The 13,510-nt window shown below is 38.8% G+C and overlaps 1 protein-coding gene across 1 annotated transcript in view; it reads right to left on the bottom strand.

The window, feature by feature from the left end:
• LOC124721343 (delta-1-pyrroline-5-carboxylate dehydrogenase, mitochondrial-like) overlaps nucleotides 1-13,510 on the bottom strand; it is a 115,105-nt gene that overhangs the window by 60,619 nt on the left and 40,976 nt on the right. Inside the window, 1 exon segment of the mRNA XM_047246266.1 lies at nucleotides 12,200-12,387. Coding sequence (XP_047102222.1) covers nucleotides 12,200-12,387 — 188 coding nt within the window.

The raw sequence follows: 13,510 nt of genomic DNA, 5'->3' as shown, positions 1-13,510 counted from the left end.
AACTAAAGAAATCCTACATAAACAACATGGAGAATACCAGGTTGGATTGCAGAAAGGCTGCTCCTGTGCAGAACAAATTTTTAATTTGAAATCAATAATCTGACACAGAATGCTGAATGGCAAAAATATAGTGTTTTCTTTCATTGACTTCAAAAAAGCCTTTGACTCGGTGGATAGAGAGAATAGAGAGAGACTCTAGATATGATCATCAGAGAATTTGGGGTCAAGAAAAAGCTGGTAAACATTATCAGAGAAATCTGAAGAGGCACAACTTCCAAAGTGAAGTTTATCGGAGAAATGTCCCAACCATTTGAAATAAAGACAGGTGTGAGACAGGGTGATGAATTATCGCCAATACTATTTAACTGTGTCGTGGAGAAGACTGTGAGAATTTGGAATACCGAACTTGAAAATAAAGGGAATAGCCCAATCTGTCTAGGAAGAAAATCGGGAGTAATCAAAGGCAACTGCTAGACATTCGCTGATGATTTTGCAATGTTTTCAGAGAACTTAGAAGAAGCGGCCATACAGATCGACCTACTAGAAAGGATCGCTGTCAAGACAGGACTTTGGATCTCAAAAGAGAAGACCAAATTCATGACAACTGACAAACATGGACCACGATTCCTTGAAACAGAGACTGGATGGATTCAGAGGGTAAAAAAATTCAAATACCTCAGTGAAGCCATACAAGAGAACAGACTGGAGAAAGCTGCTGTGGGGGAACAGATCTCAAAAATGGAGAGAGCTTATGGATTAATTAAAAACATTGACAACAAACAGTGCATCTCTTGGAATGCCAAAATAAAGCACTACAATGCTGTGATAACAATAGAGTGCCTGTAGGCCAGCGAATGCCTCTGAATGAAAGCTGGAGATACTAGAAGGAAGAATATTATGGAAAATCGTTGGTCCACCCAGGTTGAAACTGGCTGGAAACTCTGGAGCAACAATGAAATCTACAATGAGGGGAAGAAAATCTCTGAGACCATGAAAAAGAGGAGGTTGTCATTTCTAGGACACCTGTACAGAATGGACAAAACCAGACTAACCAAAAGGATATTCGACTATCTGTGATAAAAGAAGACAACAATGACATGGATTAAGGAAGCTCATAAAGATCTGGAAAGGTTCAACATTCAGGAAGTTTAGATGTTAAATAGGGAAACATTTTGGACCATGACTCAACATTTGGAAGGATTTCAATTCAAAAGAACTAAGAAGACTGGAAGACCCTGGACGGATGAACACAGAAGCAACAGCACAGCATCCGTATGAAGGAGTACTGGAGAAAGTGGAAACTTCAGTCAAGAAGAAATGAAATTGTAACGTGATCCTAAGTGGTCAATCTGCAAATTAAAAAAAAATAGAAATAATATAATAATAATAATAATAATAATAATAATAATGGCACAGCTGCGAAATTTATATCTTTGTTGTCACAAATATTTGGCGGTTTCTTCCAAGCATGTTGTGATTTGTGAGGTTGTGGTTGCTGTGGGACCTGAGAACACAGCTACTTTTTTATCCAAATACATTACGAATTTCACTTCTATACTAACGTGAGAATATTACAATGCCAGTTGCTTCCAAACGTATCGTCTTCCTGCCACTCCCTCACTGGTTGCATTGAACCAGCAGCTGACACACCCTCTTTTGTTTCCATCATACACTGTAGCAAGACAACACTGTTGCAAGAAACATGTAAGTACTCCACTGCCCCCTATCTAGACTTTTACTGTCTCCTGCAGAAATGAGTATTACTTTGAGTGTTCGTCCAAATTTAAAGTCAATTCAATTCCAACAACAAATGGACTCATGCAAATTGCAGTTTAAACATGGTACATGTTCCTAAAAAGCCAAAATACACATTCTACATTCCCATCATTGGCAACATGTCTTAATTTACTGCATTCCTGTAGTTCTCAACAAAGCTGGTATCACTGTTCCCCTCTAACCCTTCCACAGTGCTGTGCCTAAGCAATTGTTAAACACAGACTGCAATATCTTCTAGGGTGTAAATCATATGTAACAACAGCAACTAATACATAAATAGAAGATTGCACTCATGATTCAGTCCAATTCTTGAACTTTCACTCATCCTGCGAACAACTGATGTCTTTTGGTACTATCTCCACCATGGGTCTTGCCACTGTAAATTATTCTCACAACAATTAAAGTCAGTTTAATATGAATGATTATGTTTGTTAGACATTTTATTCTGTATTAACTTCCCTTCTTGTTTCATTTGAATGTCACCATCACATTCCAAAGCTGATTAAAAGCTGGTAACGGTTTTACCCAGTATTCTAATATGTGAACAGTGACCGAATTTCTTATTTGCAACCCACTTAGTAAATCATTACAGTCTTGCATCATCAAATATTGATCTGGGTTCAGAAACAATTAATATTTTTTAAAGGATAACATTTATGCTGTTTAATGTTACCTTCACTTAAAAAACAACATTAGTGTTTTCTCACAGTATCAATACATTTGTGAGAAATTTTATTATAAACTTGTTTAAATACAACAGTAGTTTGTAACATGATAGAATTTAGTACTATTTCCTCCTGTGCTTCACAAAACTGTCACATTTTAAGCACAATAATAGGTTGTTGTGGTTAGTTCGCAGTTTCTCATGTACCCCTTGCACTAACACCGTGTAAGTCAAATGTCACATGACTGAGCAATGTTGATACTGTATCGAGCACTTGGGCATACCGGGATATCTCAAGCCGACTCTAATGAAAGTATTGTTTGCTAAGCCCTATCCTTCTGAATTCTTAAAAATAAATCTGGATGTGACTACATTATTCAAAGCTTCACCTGTAAATGAAAGACAATCCCTATATATTCTATTAAACAACATAAAAATGTTTACCTCAACAGTTCTACATCTACATCTACATCCATACTCCGCAAGCCACCTGACGGTGTGTGGCGGAGGGTACCTTGAGTACCTCTATCGGTTCTCCCTTCTATTCCAGTCTCGTCTTGTTCGTGGAAAGAAGGATTGTCGGTATGCTTCTTTGTGGGCTCTAATCTCTCTGATTTTATCCTCATGGTCTCTTCGCGAGATATACGTAGGAGGGAAAAATATACTGCTTGACTCTTCGGTGAAGGTATGTTCTCGAAACTTTAACAAAAGCCCGTACCGAGTTACTGAGCGTCTCTCCTGCAGAGTCTTCCACTGGAGTTTATCTATCATCTCCGTAACGCTTTTGCGATTACTAAATGATTCTGTTACGAAGTGCGCTGCTCTCCGTTGGATCTTCTCTATCTCTTCTATCAACCCTGTCTGGTACGGATCCCACACTGCTGAGCAGTATTCAAGCAGTGGGCGAACAAGCGTACTGTAACCTACTTCTTTTGTTTTCGGGTTGCATTTCCTTAGGATTCTTCCAATGAATCTCAGTCTGGCATCTACTTTACCGATGATCAACTTTATATGATCATTCCATTTTAAATCACTCCTAACGTGTACTCCCAGATAATTTATGGAATTAACTGCTTCTAGTTGCTGACCTGCTATTTTGTAGCTAAATGATAAGGGATCTATCTTTCTATGTATTCGCAGCACATTACACTTGTCTACATTGAGATTCAATTGCCATTCCCTGCACCATGAGTCAATTCGCTGCAGATCCTCCTGCATTTCAGTACAATTTTCCATTGTTACAACCTCTCGATACACCACAGCATCATCTGCAAAAAGCCTCAGTGAACTTCCGATGTCATCCACAAGGTCATTTATGTATATTGTGAATAGCAACGGTCCTACAACACTCCCCTGCGGCACACCTGAAACCACTCTTACTTCAGAAGACTTCTCTCCATTAAGAATTACATGCTGCGTTCTGTTATCTAGGAACTCTTCAATCTAATCACACACTTGGGCTGATAGTCCATATGCTCTTACTTTGTTCATTAAACGACTGTGGGGAACTGTATTGAACGCGTTGCGGAAGTCAAGAAACACGGCATCTACCTGTGAACCTGTGTCTATGGCCCTCTGAGTCTCGTGGACGAATAGCTCGAGCTGGGTTTCACACGACCGTCTTTTTCGAAACCCATGCTGATTCCTACAGGGTAGATTTCTTGTCTCCAGAAAAGTCATTGTACTCGAACATAATAGGTATTCCAAAATTCTACAACTGATCAACGTTAGAGATACAGGTCTATAGTTCTGCACATCTGTTTGACGTCCCTTCTTGAAAACGGGGATGACCTGTGCCCTTTTCCAATCCTTTGGAACGCTACGCTCTTCTCGAGACCTATGGTACACCGCTGCAAGAAGGGGGGCAAGTTCCTTCGCATACTCAGTGTAAAACCGAACTGGTATCCCATCAGGTCCAGCGGCCTTTCCTCTTTTCAGCGATTTTAATTGTTTCTCTATCCCTCTGTCGTCTATTTCGATATCTACCTCTTTGTCATCTGTATGACAATCTAGAGAAGGAACTACAGTGCAGTCTTCCTCTGTGAAACAGCTTTGGAAAAAGACATTTAGTATTTCGGCCTTTAGTCTGTCATCCTCTGTTTCAGTACCATTTTGGTCACAGAGTGTCTGGACATTTTGTTTTGACCCACCTACCGCTTTGATATAAGACCAAAATTTCTTAGGATTTTCTGCCAAGTCAGTACATAGAACTTTACTTTCGAATTCATTGAACGCCTCTCACATAGCCCCCCTCACACTACATTTCGCTTCGCGTAATTTTTGTTTGTCTGCAAGGCTTTGGCTATGTTTATGTTTGCTGTGAAGTTCCCTTTGCTTCCACAGCAGTTTTCTAACTAGGTTGTTGTACCATCGTGGCTCTTTTCCATCTCTTACGATCTTGCTTGGCACATACTCATCTAACGCATATTGTACGATGGTTTTGAACTTTGTCCACTGATCCTCAACACTATCTGTACTTGAGACAAAACTTTTGTGTTGAGCCATCAGGTACTCTGTAATCTGCTTTTTGTCACTTTTGCTAAACAGAAAAATCTTCCTACCTTTTTCTAATATTTCTATTTACGGCTGAAATCGTCGATGCAGTAACTGCTTTATGATTGCTGATTCCCTGTACTGCGTTAACTGTTTCAAATAGTTCGGGTCTGTTTGTCACAAGAAGGTCTAATATGTTATCGTCACGAGTTGGTTCTCTGTCTAACTGCTCAAGGTAGTTTTCAGATAAAGCACTTAAAAAAATTCCACTGGATTCTTTGTCTCTGCCACCCATTATGAACGTTTGAGTCTCCCAGTCTATATCAGGCAAATTAAAATCTCCACCCAGAACTATAACATGGTGGGAAAATCTACTCGAAATATTTTCCAAATTATGCTTCAGGTGCTCAGCTACAACAGCTGCTGAGCCAAGTGGCCTATAAGAGACCTCCAATTACCATGTCTGAGCTTGCTTTAACCGTGACCTTCACCCAAATTATTTCACATTTCGGATCTCCGTCAATTTCCTTCGATACTATTGCACTTCGTATCGCTATAAACACGTCTCCCCCTTCACTGTACAGCCTCTCTCTGCGGTATACATTCCAATTTGAGTTTAGGACTTCATTACTGTTTACGTCTGGTTTCAGCTGACTTTCTGTCCCTAGTACTATATGGGCACTGTGACCGTTTATTAATGACAGCAGTTCTGGGACCTTTCTATAGACGCTCCTGCAGTTTACTATTAGCACTTTAATATTGTTATTCCCTGTTGCATTTTGCCCACTTCTACCTTGCCGCGTCTCAGGAGGCGTCTTGTCGGGCCTAGGGAGGGAATTCTCTAACCTAAAAAACCCACATGTGCACTCCACACGTACTCCGCTACCATTGTAGCCACTTCCGGCGTGTAGTGTTTAATCTGTGAATATAAGATGACCCTGTATTTTTTGAATGATGAATTCAGGAAAAAAAACCTTGTCTTACAATTGGGTAAATACAGTAATACATCTATGTCAACGAAACTTTGTACAGAAATTTATTAAATCTTTCATTTAAATGTTCTCAAATTATTGCAATCAAATAAAATGTGTGACCCACATTTAGACATTAAAAAATAATAATTTCAATTTTTACTATGATAACGAAGCTACTGTCATATAAGTAATGCACTTGAAGAAGATATGATAACTTATGCAGGTTGCAAATTTGGCTTGATCCGAGCAAACCGCTTTTGAGAGATGTGTATCAACATTAGTTTGGTCAACCATAGGAAATACTCTCATGACAGGATTCCCTTAATTGTGTGAGACCCATACCACATAGGACTGACAAATAATATTGAATGGATACAAAAAAGGGCACCATGAATTGTCACAGGTTTGTTCGACCCATGAGAGAGTGTTACAAAGATGCTGAAAGAACTGAACTGGTAGATGCTCGAAGATAAGCAAAAACTATCCTGTGTGAACCTATTTAGAAAGCTCCAGAACCAACTTTAAGTGATGAATCTAGGAATATTTTACAATCCCCCATGGATTGTTCCCACAGGAATTGAGGAAATAGGATTAGACTTATTACAGCACACAAAGAGGCATTTAAGTAATCATTCTTCCTGTATTTCATACATGAATGGAATGGGATAAATCCTAATAACTTGTACAATGAGACGTACTCTCTGACATGCACTTCACAATGGTCTGCAGATTACAGATGTACAAATCACAACTGTCTGCTAACACATACATACTTAAAGAACATGTACCTACCAAATTCCACTACATCATTCCAACAAAAATATTTTTAATGAGAAGTGTGATGACAAAAAATACAATAATAATAATAATAATAATAATAATAATAATCTAAGAGAAGGTTCTAACATAGGAGTGGACAGACTTGCATCAAAATACGCCCTGTTAACATCAGTTGAAAACCACATTCTCTGTGCACAATGAGCATACAATTAAGGATAAAATTTGACAGTCCTGAGAATCACAGTCAGTCATTTTTAGACAAAGCTGGGCCACCATCAGGAATAAAGTCAGCCTAATACTGGTGTAAGTTGAGGAGTGCCACACATGCTTAATCACATTTTGAAACCAAGGAGAGGCAAACTGATACTGTATTAGCAACTGCAATTTGATAATATTGTCACAGTTGTAGGCTGGAAACTGCAGGATACGTCTCAAATAATTTTCTCTGAAAACGTCCATGTAGAATATTATCTTTTCAGACATAGTCCAAAACTGTGTGTGTGTGTGTGTGTGTGTGTGTGTGTGTGTGTGTGTGTGTGTGTCCCCTTTCAGCTTTGATGAAAGTCATGTTGTACAAGATGCTATAGTTGGAACTAAACGACTTTTTCTGACTTCAAGGAAAAAAAGTACAAAAGGAAGTGCATTTAATGTTGTCATTATATCCAATTGACTCTTATCTCATTTTGTAACTTAATTTTTCCATCTACACAATTCATGTTCTGAACAGTCACGGCAAAATTCCTTTCGAGCAATACTCTTACATATTCATTTATTACCGCTTTCACTCACTCAGTACACGACTGCTTTCTCTTTGCATGATAAGGAAATTTTAATTCTTGGTGTTTCTTTAAAAAATAACAGATAATTAAATGTGCACTATCACTTCACTTGATCGGTGAAAGACAGAAGTACAAAAAATGCTCAGGGAAATTCAGAAATACAGAAATAAAAGTAAATTGGGAATGAAATAAATACAAATTGCAGGGAAGGTAAAGTGAAATGGCTGCATGAAAACGTGAAAAAAAATCAAAAATGAAATGACTGTTGGGAGGACTGAGTCAGCATATAGAAAAGTCAAAACCACCTTTACTGTAACTAAAAGCAACGGCAGTAACATTAAGAGTGCCATGGGAATACCAGTGTTAAATTCAGAGGAGAGAATGAATAGGTGGAAAGAATATATTGAAGATGGGGGAGGACTTGTCTGATGAAATGACAGAAGAAGAAACAGAAGTCAATATAGAAGAGAGAGGAGGTCCAGTACTAGAATCAGAATTTAAAAGAGCTCCTGAAGACAAAATTAGGTAATGCAAAAGGGATAGATAACATTCAATCAGAATTTCTAAAATCACTGCAGGAAGTGGCAACAAAATTCCTTTCACTGGTGTGTAGAACGTATGAGTCCAGTATACCATCTGACTATCAGAAAAACATCATCTACACAATTCCCAAGATTGCAACAGTTGACAAGTGCGAGAATTATCGCAGTCAGCTCGACACCTCATGTAGCCAAGTTGCTGACAAGAGCAATATACAGAAGAATGGAAAAGAGAATTAAGACATATTCATAGGATTTGTCAACCTGGAAAAAGCATTTGACAATGTAAAATGGTGCAAGATGTTTGAAATTCTGAGAAATATAAAAGGGGTAAGCTATAGGGAAAGACGGGTGATATTCAATATGTACAAGAACCAAGAGTGGAAGGCCCAGCACAAAGTGCTTGGGTTAAAATGGGTCTAAGACAGGGATGTAGTCTTTCGCCCCTACTGTTCAATCTATACATCGAAGAAGCAATGACTGAAATAAAAGAAAGGTTCAAGAGTGGAATTAAAATTCAAGGTGAAAAGATATCAATGACAAGATTTGCTGAAGACATTTCTATCCTCAGAGAAACTGAAGAAGAATTACAGGATCTGCTGAACGGTATGAACAGTCAATCACTACAAAATATGGATTGAGGCCAAACAGAAGAAAGACATAGGTAATGAGAAGTAGCAGAAATGAGAACAATGAGAAACTAAAACACATCAGGATGTGGCCACACTTCCTCGATCATGAGCTTCGGTAGTTAGGTTTTTGAATATCTCTGTATTATTAGAGACAGTTCCTGCATTTTCGTCAGGGTCTAGAGTAGATTTCCGTAGTGCACGTCGATAGTCATTTGTTTGTTGGTTTTGAAAACTACTGACCGCTTGTTGGTGTTAGTCACGCAGTCAGGCAGTAGTAGCTGACCGAGACAGACACAGCAACAGCGAAGTAACTGCTTTTGTGACATTTACGAGCTCCTAACCAGGAGCGAAGGGTCCTCCCGGATACCATGAAGAGCACAGTGCAGCCAACTACAGATGGTTGCTCACGTCGGTACCAATGATGTGTGTCACTTTGGATCAGAAGAGATTCTCTCTGGTTTCGAGCGGCTAACAGAAGTGGTAAGGGCTGCCAGTCTTGCTTGCAAGATGAAAGCAGAGCTGACCATTTGCAAGATAGTCAACAGGACCGATTGCGGAATCAGAGGCTCAGACGGTTCTGCGACTGTGTAGGCTGCAGATTCCTCGACTTGCGCCAAGGGGTGGTTGGGTTTTGGGTTCCGCTGAATAGGTCAGGTGTCCACTATATGCAGGAGGTGGCTACATGGGTAGCGGGGGCTGTTTGGTATGGACTGGGTGGTTTTTTAAGTTAGAGGGTCTCGGGAAAACACAAGGGTGCAGGCTTAACACAGGAAGAACGTAGATACAGGAACCATTGGTATAACAGTTGTAAATTGGCGTAGCTGTGTTGGTAAAGTACCAGAGCTTGAAGCACTAATAGAAAGCACTGATGCTCAAATCATTACAGGCACTGAAAACTGGCTAAAGCCAGATATAAGCTCAGCCAAAATTTTTGCGAAGAACCTAATGGTGTTCCAAAAGTATAGGCTAAACACGGTTGGCGGTGGCATGTTTGTTACTGTTAGAAGTAGGTTAACTTGTCGCGAAATGGAAGTAGATACTTCCTGTGAGTTAGTACGGGCAGAGGTCATTGTTGGCAATCAGAATAAAATAATAATAGGATCCTCTGAAAATTATTTCGAGCAGTTAGTTCATGAGCCCATGCGAATAGTAAACAGTTGTGAACACACACTTGACCTCTTAGCAACAAATAATCCTGAGTTAATAATGAGCATCAAAACCGATACAGGAATTAGTGAACACAGGGTTGTTGTAGCGAGATTGAATATTGTAATCCCCAAATCCTCCAAAAATTAGCGAAAAATATACCTATTCAAAAAAGTAGATATAAATTAACTTGACGCCTTCCTGAGAGACAAAATCCACTCATTCCAAATTAATAATAAAAGTGTAGACCAGATGTGGCTTGAATTCAAAGAAATAGTATCGGCAGCAATTGAGAGATTGATACCAAATAAATTAACAAACAATGGAGCTGTGCTTCGTTGGTACACAAAACGGGTTAGAACACTGTTGCAGAAACAATGAAACAAACATGCCAAATTTAAACAGACACAAAATCCCCACAACTGGCGATCTATTACAGAAGCTCCAAATTTAGTGCGGACTTCAATGTGAGATGCTTATAACAGTTTCCACAATGGAGATACTATCGAAGACAGTGCTGCCAAAGCAGAGTTACTGAACACAGCCTTCTGAAATGTCTTCACAAAAGAAGACGAAGTAAATATTCAAGGATTCGAATTGAGAAGAGATGCCAACATGAGTACTGTAGAAGTAAATATCCTCAGAGTAGTGAAGCAACTTAAATCACTTTATAAAAGCAAGTCTTCTGCTCCAGGCTGTATACCAATTAGGTTCCTTTTGGAGTATGCTGATGCATTAGCTCCATACTTAACAATCATATACAACTGTTCACTCGAGGAAAGATCCATACCCAAGACTAGAAAGTTGCACAGGTCACACCAATATTCAAGAAAGGTAGTAGGAGTAATCCACTAAATTACAGGCCCATGTCGTTAACATCGATATGCAACAGGATTTTGGGACATATATTGTGTTCAAACATTATCAATTACCTCGAAGAAAACTGTCTATTGACTCACATTCAAACATAGGTTTAGAAAACATTGTTCCTGTGAAACACAACTAGCTCTTTGTTCACATGAAGTCTTGAGTGCTATTGACAAGTGATTTCAGATTGATTCCATATTTCTGGATTTCCGGAAGGCTTTTGACACTGTACCACACAAGCGGTTTGCAGTGAAATTGCGTGCTTATGGAATATCGTCACAGTTATGTGACTGGATTTGTGATTTCGTGTCAGAGAGGTCACAGTTCATGGTAATTGATGGAAAGTCATCAAGTAAAACAGAAGTGATTTCTGGTATTCCCCAAGGTAGTATTATAGGCCCCTTGCTGCTCCTTATCTATATAAATTATTTGGGAGACAATCTGAGCAGCCATTTAGGTTATTTGCAAACGATGCTGTCATTTATCGACTAATAAAGTCATCAGAAGATCAAAACAAATTGCAGAACAATTTAGAAAAGATCTGAATGTTGCAAAAAAGTGGCAGCTGACCCTAAATAATGAAAAGTGTGAGGTCATGCACATGAGTGCTAAAAGGAATCCGTTAAACTTCGGTTACACGATAAATCAGTAAAATATAAAGGCCGTAAATTCAACTAAATACCTAGGAATTACAATTACAAACAACTTAAATTGGAAGGAACACATAGAAAATGTTGTGGGGAAGGCTAACCAAAGACTGCATTTTATTGGCAGGACACTTGCAAAATGTAACAGATCTACTTAGGAGACTGCTTACACTACGCTTGTCCGTCCTCTTTTAGAATACTGCTGCACAGTGTGGGATTCTTACTAGATAGGACTGATGGAGCAAATCGGAAAAGTTCAAAGAACGGCGGCATGTTTTGCACTATCGCAAAATATGGGAGAGAGTGTCACAGAAATGATACAGGATTTCGGTTGGACATCATTAAAAGAAAGGAGTTTCTCTTTGTGACGGAAACTTCTCACAAAATTCCAATCACCAACTTTCTCCTCCGAAAGCAAAAATATTTTGTTGACACCGACCTACATAAGGAGAAATGATCACCATGATAAAATAAGGGAAATCAGAGCTCGTATGGGAAGATATAGGTGCTCGTTCTTTCCGCATGCTATGCGAGATTGGAATAATAGAGAATTGTGAAGGTGGTTCGATGAACCCTCTTCCAGGCATTTAAATGTGATTTGCAGAGTATCCATGTAGATGTAGATGTAGATGAGCACAACACTCGCTGTAATAACAGCTAATGAAATCAAGGGGTGTCAAACCCTTAGTTCCCAGTGAAAGCAAGGAAAAGATCAGTTTTTGTGAATTCCAGTTCATGTTGGCAGCTGAAATTTAAAAAAAAAAAAAAAAAAAAAAAAAAAAAAAAAAGAGGTGCTCCCACAATTTCCTTACATACGTAACAGTTTAATTTTATATTCAAATGTTTTAAAATAAGCAACTGTGAAGATGAATTGAATTTAGAAATGAAGAGTTAATACTCACCGTGCAGAACCAGTGAAGTTTATGGCAGCTAAATTTGGATGAGAAGTTATTGCATCACCAAATGTTGGTCCAACAGCTGGTACAAAGTTAACTACACCTGGAGGTAAGCCTGCTTCTTGCATGATTTTGAATATTAAATAATTGGAAAGTGCTGCTGTATCAGATGGTTTCCATAATACAACACAACCCTATCAAGAAAAGTATCAAAATCAGTATCAAAGAAATAGTCCCATAAAAACAATATCTTCATTTAGATGCAATGAGAGGAATAAAAAAATTGTGCAAGAGACTCTAAATTTGTACACAGAAATATGATTACATCTTCAACTGCACCATTCAAATAAAAATCTGGTGAAATAATTAAAGTGTGGTATTTTAGTACAGACAAAGCATTTCCAAGTCATCACTACAATCTCCAAGTGCAACAGCATCCAAGGAATTACTGTCTCAGTCACAGGCAATGCTATTTTTAATGACAATAGTTTGTGCATTATCAATAAGTGACAGAAGAAAGGAGACATACAGTCATACATACCAATAAATATGTACTTTTAGACATTAGTTAGGATGGAGACTATACCCAACATATTTTTGTTTTATTCTCACAACTCAAAACAACCCACTGCATTTTTTGTTCAGCAGATAATTGGGTACATGGAGATGGAGAGAGAGAGAGAGAGAGGAGGAGAGAGAGAGAGAGAGGAGTGAGAGAAGAGAGAGAGAGAGAGAGAGAGGTATCCACCCACCAGTCCACCAGAGCTGCTGAAAAAGCTCATTCATATTTAGCAAATTTTATTCCCATGGGAAAACAGGATACAAATATGCTCTAATAGAATGTTGCACACTTAAACTCTAATAAAACTAGAATATGGCAAATGTTCCTACTGTTGGACACTATTTGGTTTTAGCTCAAAACATACGGGTCACTTTCTTGACACATCCCCTCGTACATGATTTTCAGGTCCTTCACCTCCCCCCACCCCCCCCCTCCCCCCTTCCTCAACAAATAAAATTATTCCCATTTTACCCACCCCCCCCCCCCCCCCCCCCCCCCCCCCACACACACACACACTTTCACCATAAAAGTTACCTGTGATTGTTCAAGTTAAAAACTGTTTGCAGGCTGCTAGCACTATGCAGTTTGATTGACCAAGTTTATACCTGAACACTGCTGAATAACAATCTGTTAGAAGCTACCCCACTGACTGAAATATATTTCCCCAGAAAGTGCAATAAAACTACTACCATGGAGTTTTCATAGCATTTTTGAAGAGGACATGAAGTTGGTCTCTCATGAGCTTTCCTGCAACC

This window comes from Schistocerca piceifrons, chromosome X (genome assembly GCF_021461385.2).
Source record: "Schistocerca piceifrons isolate TAMUIC-IGC-003096 chromosome X, iqSchPice1.1, whole genome shotgun sequence".
NCBI lineage: Eukaryota > Metazoa > Arthropoda > Insecta > Orthoptera > Acrididae > Schistocerca > Schistocerca piceifrons.
This window is presented reverse-complemented; position numbering and strand designations above follow the sequence as displayed.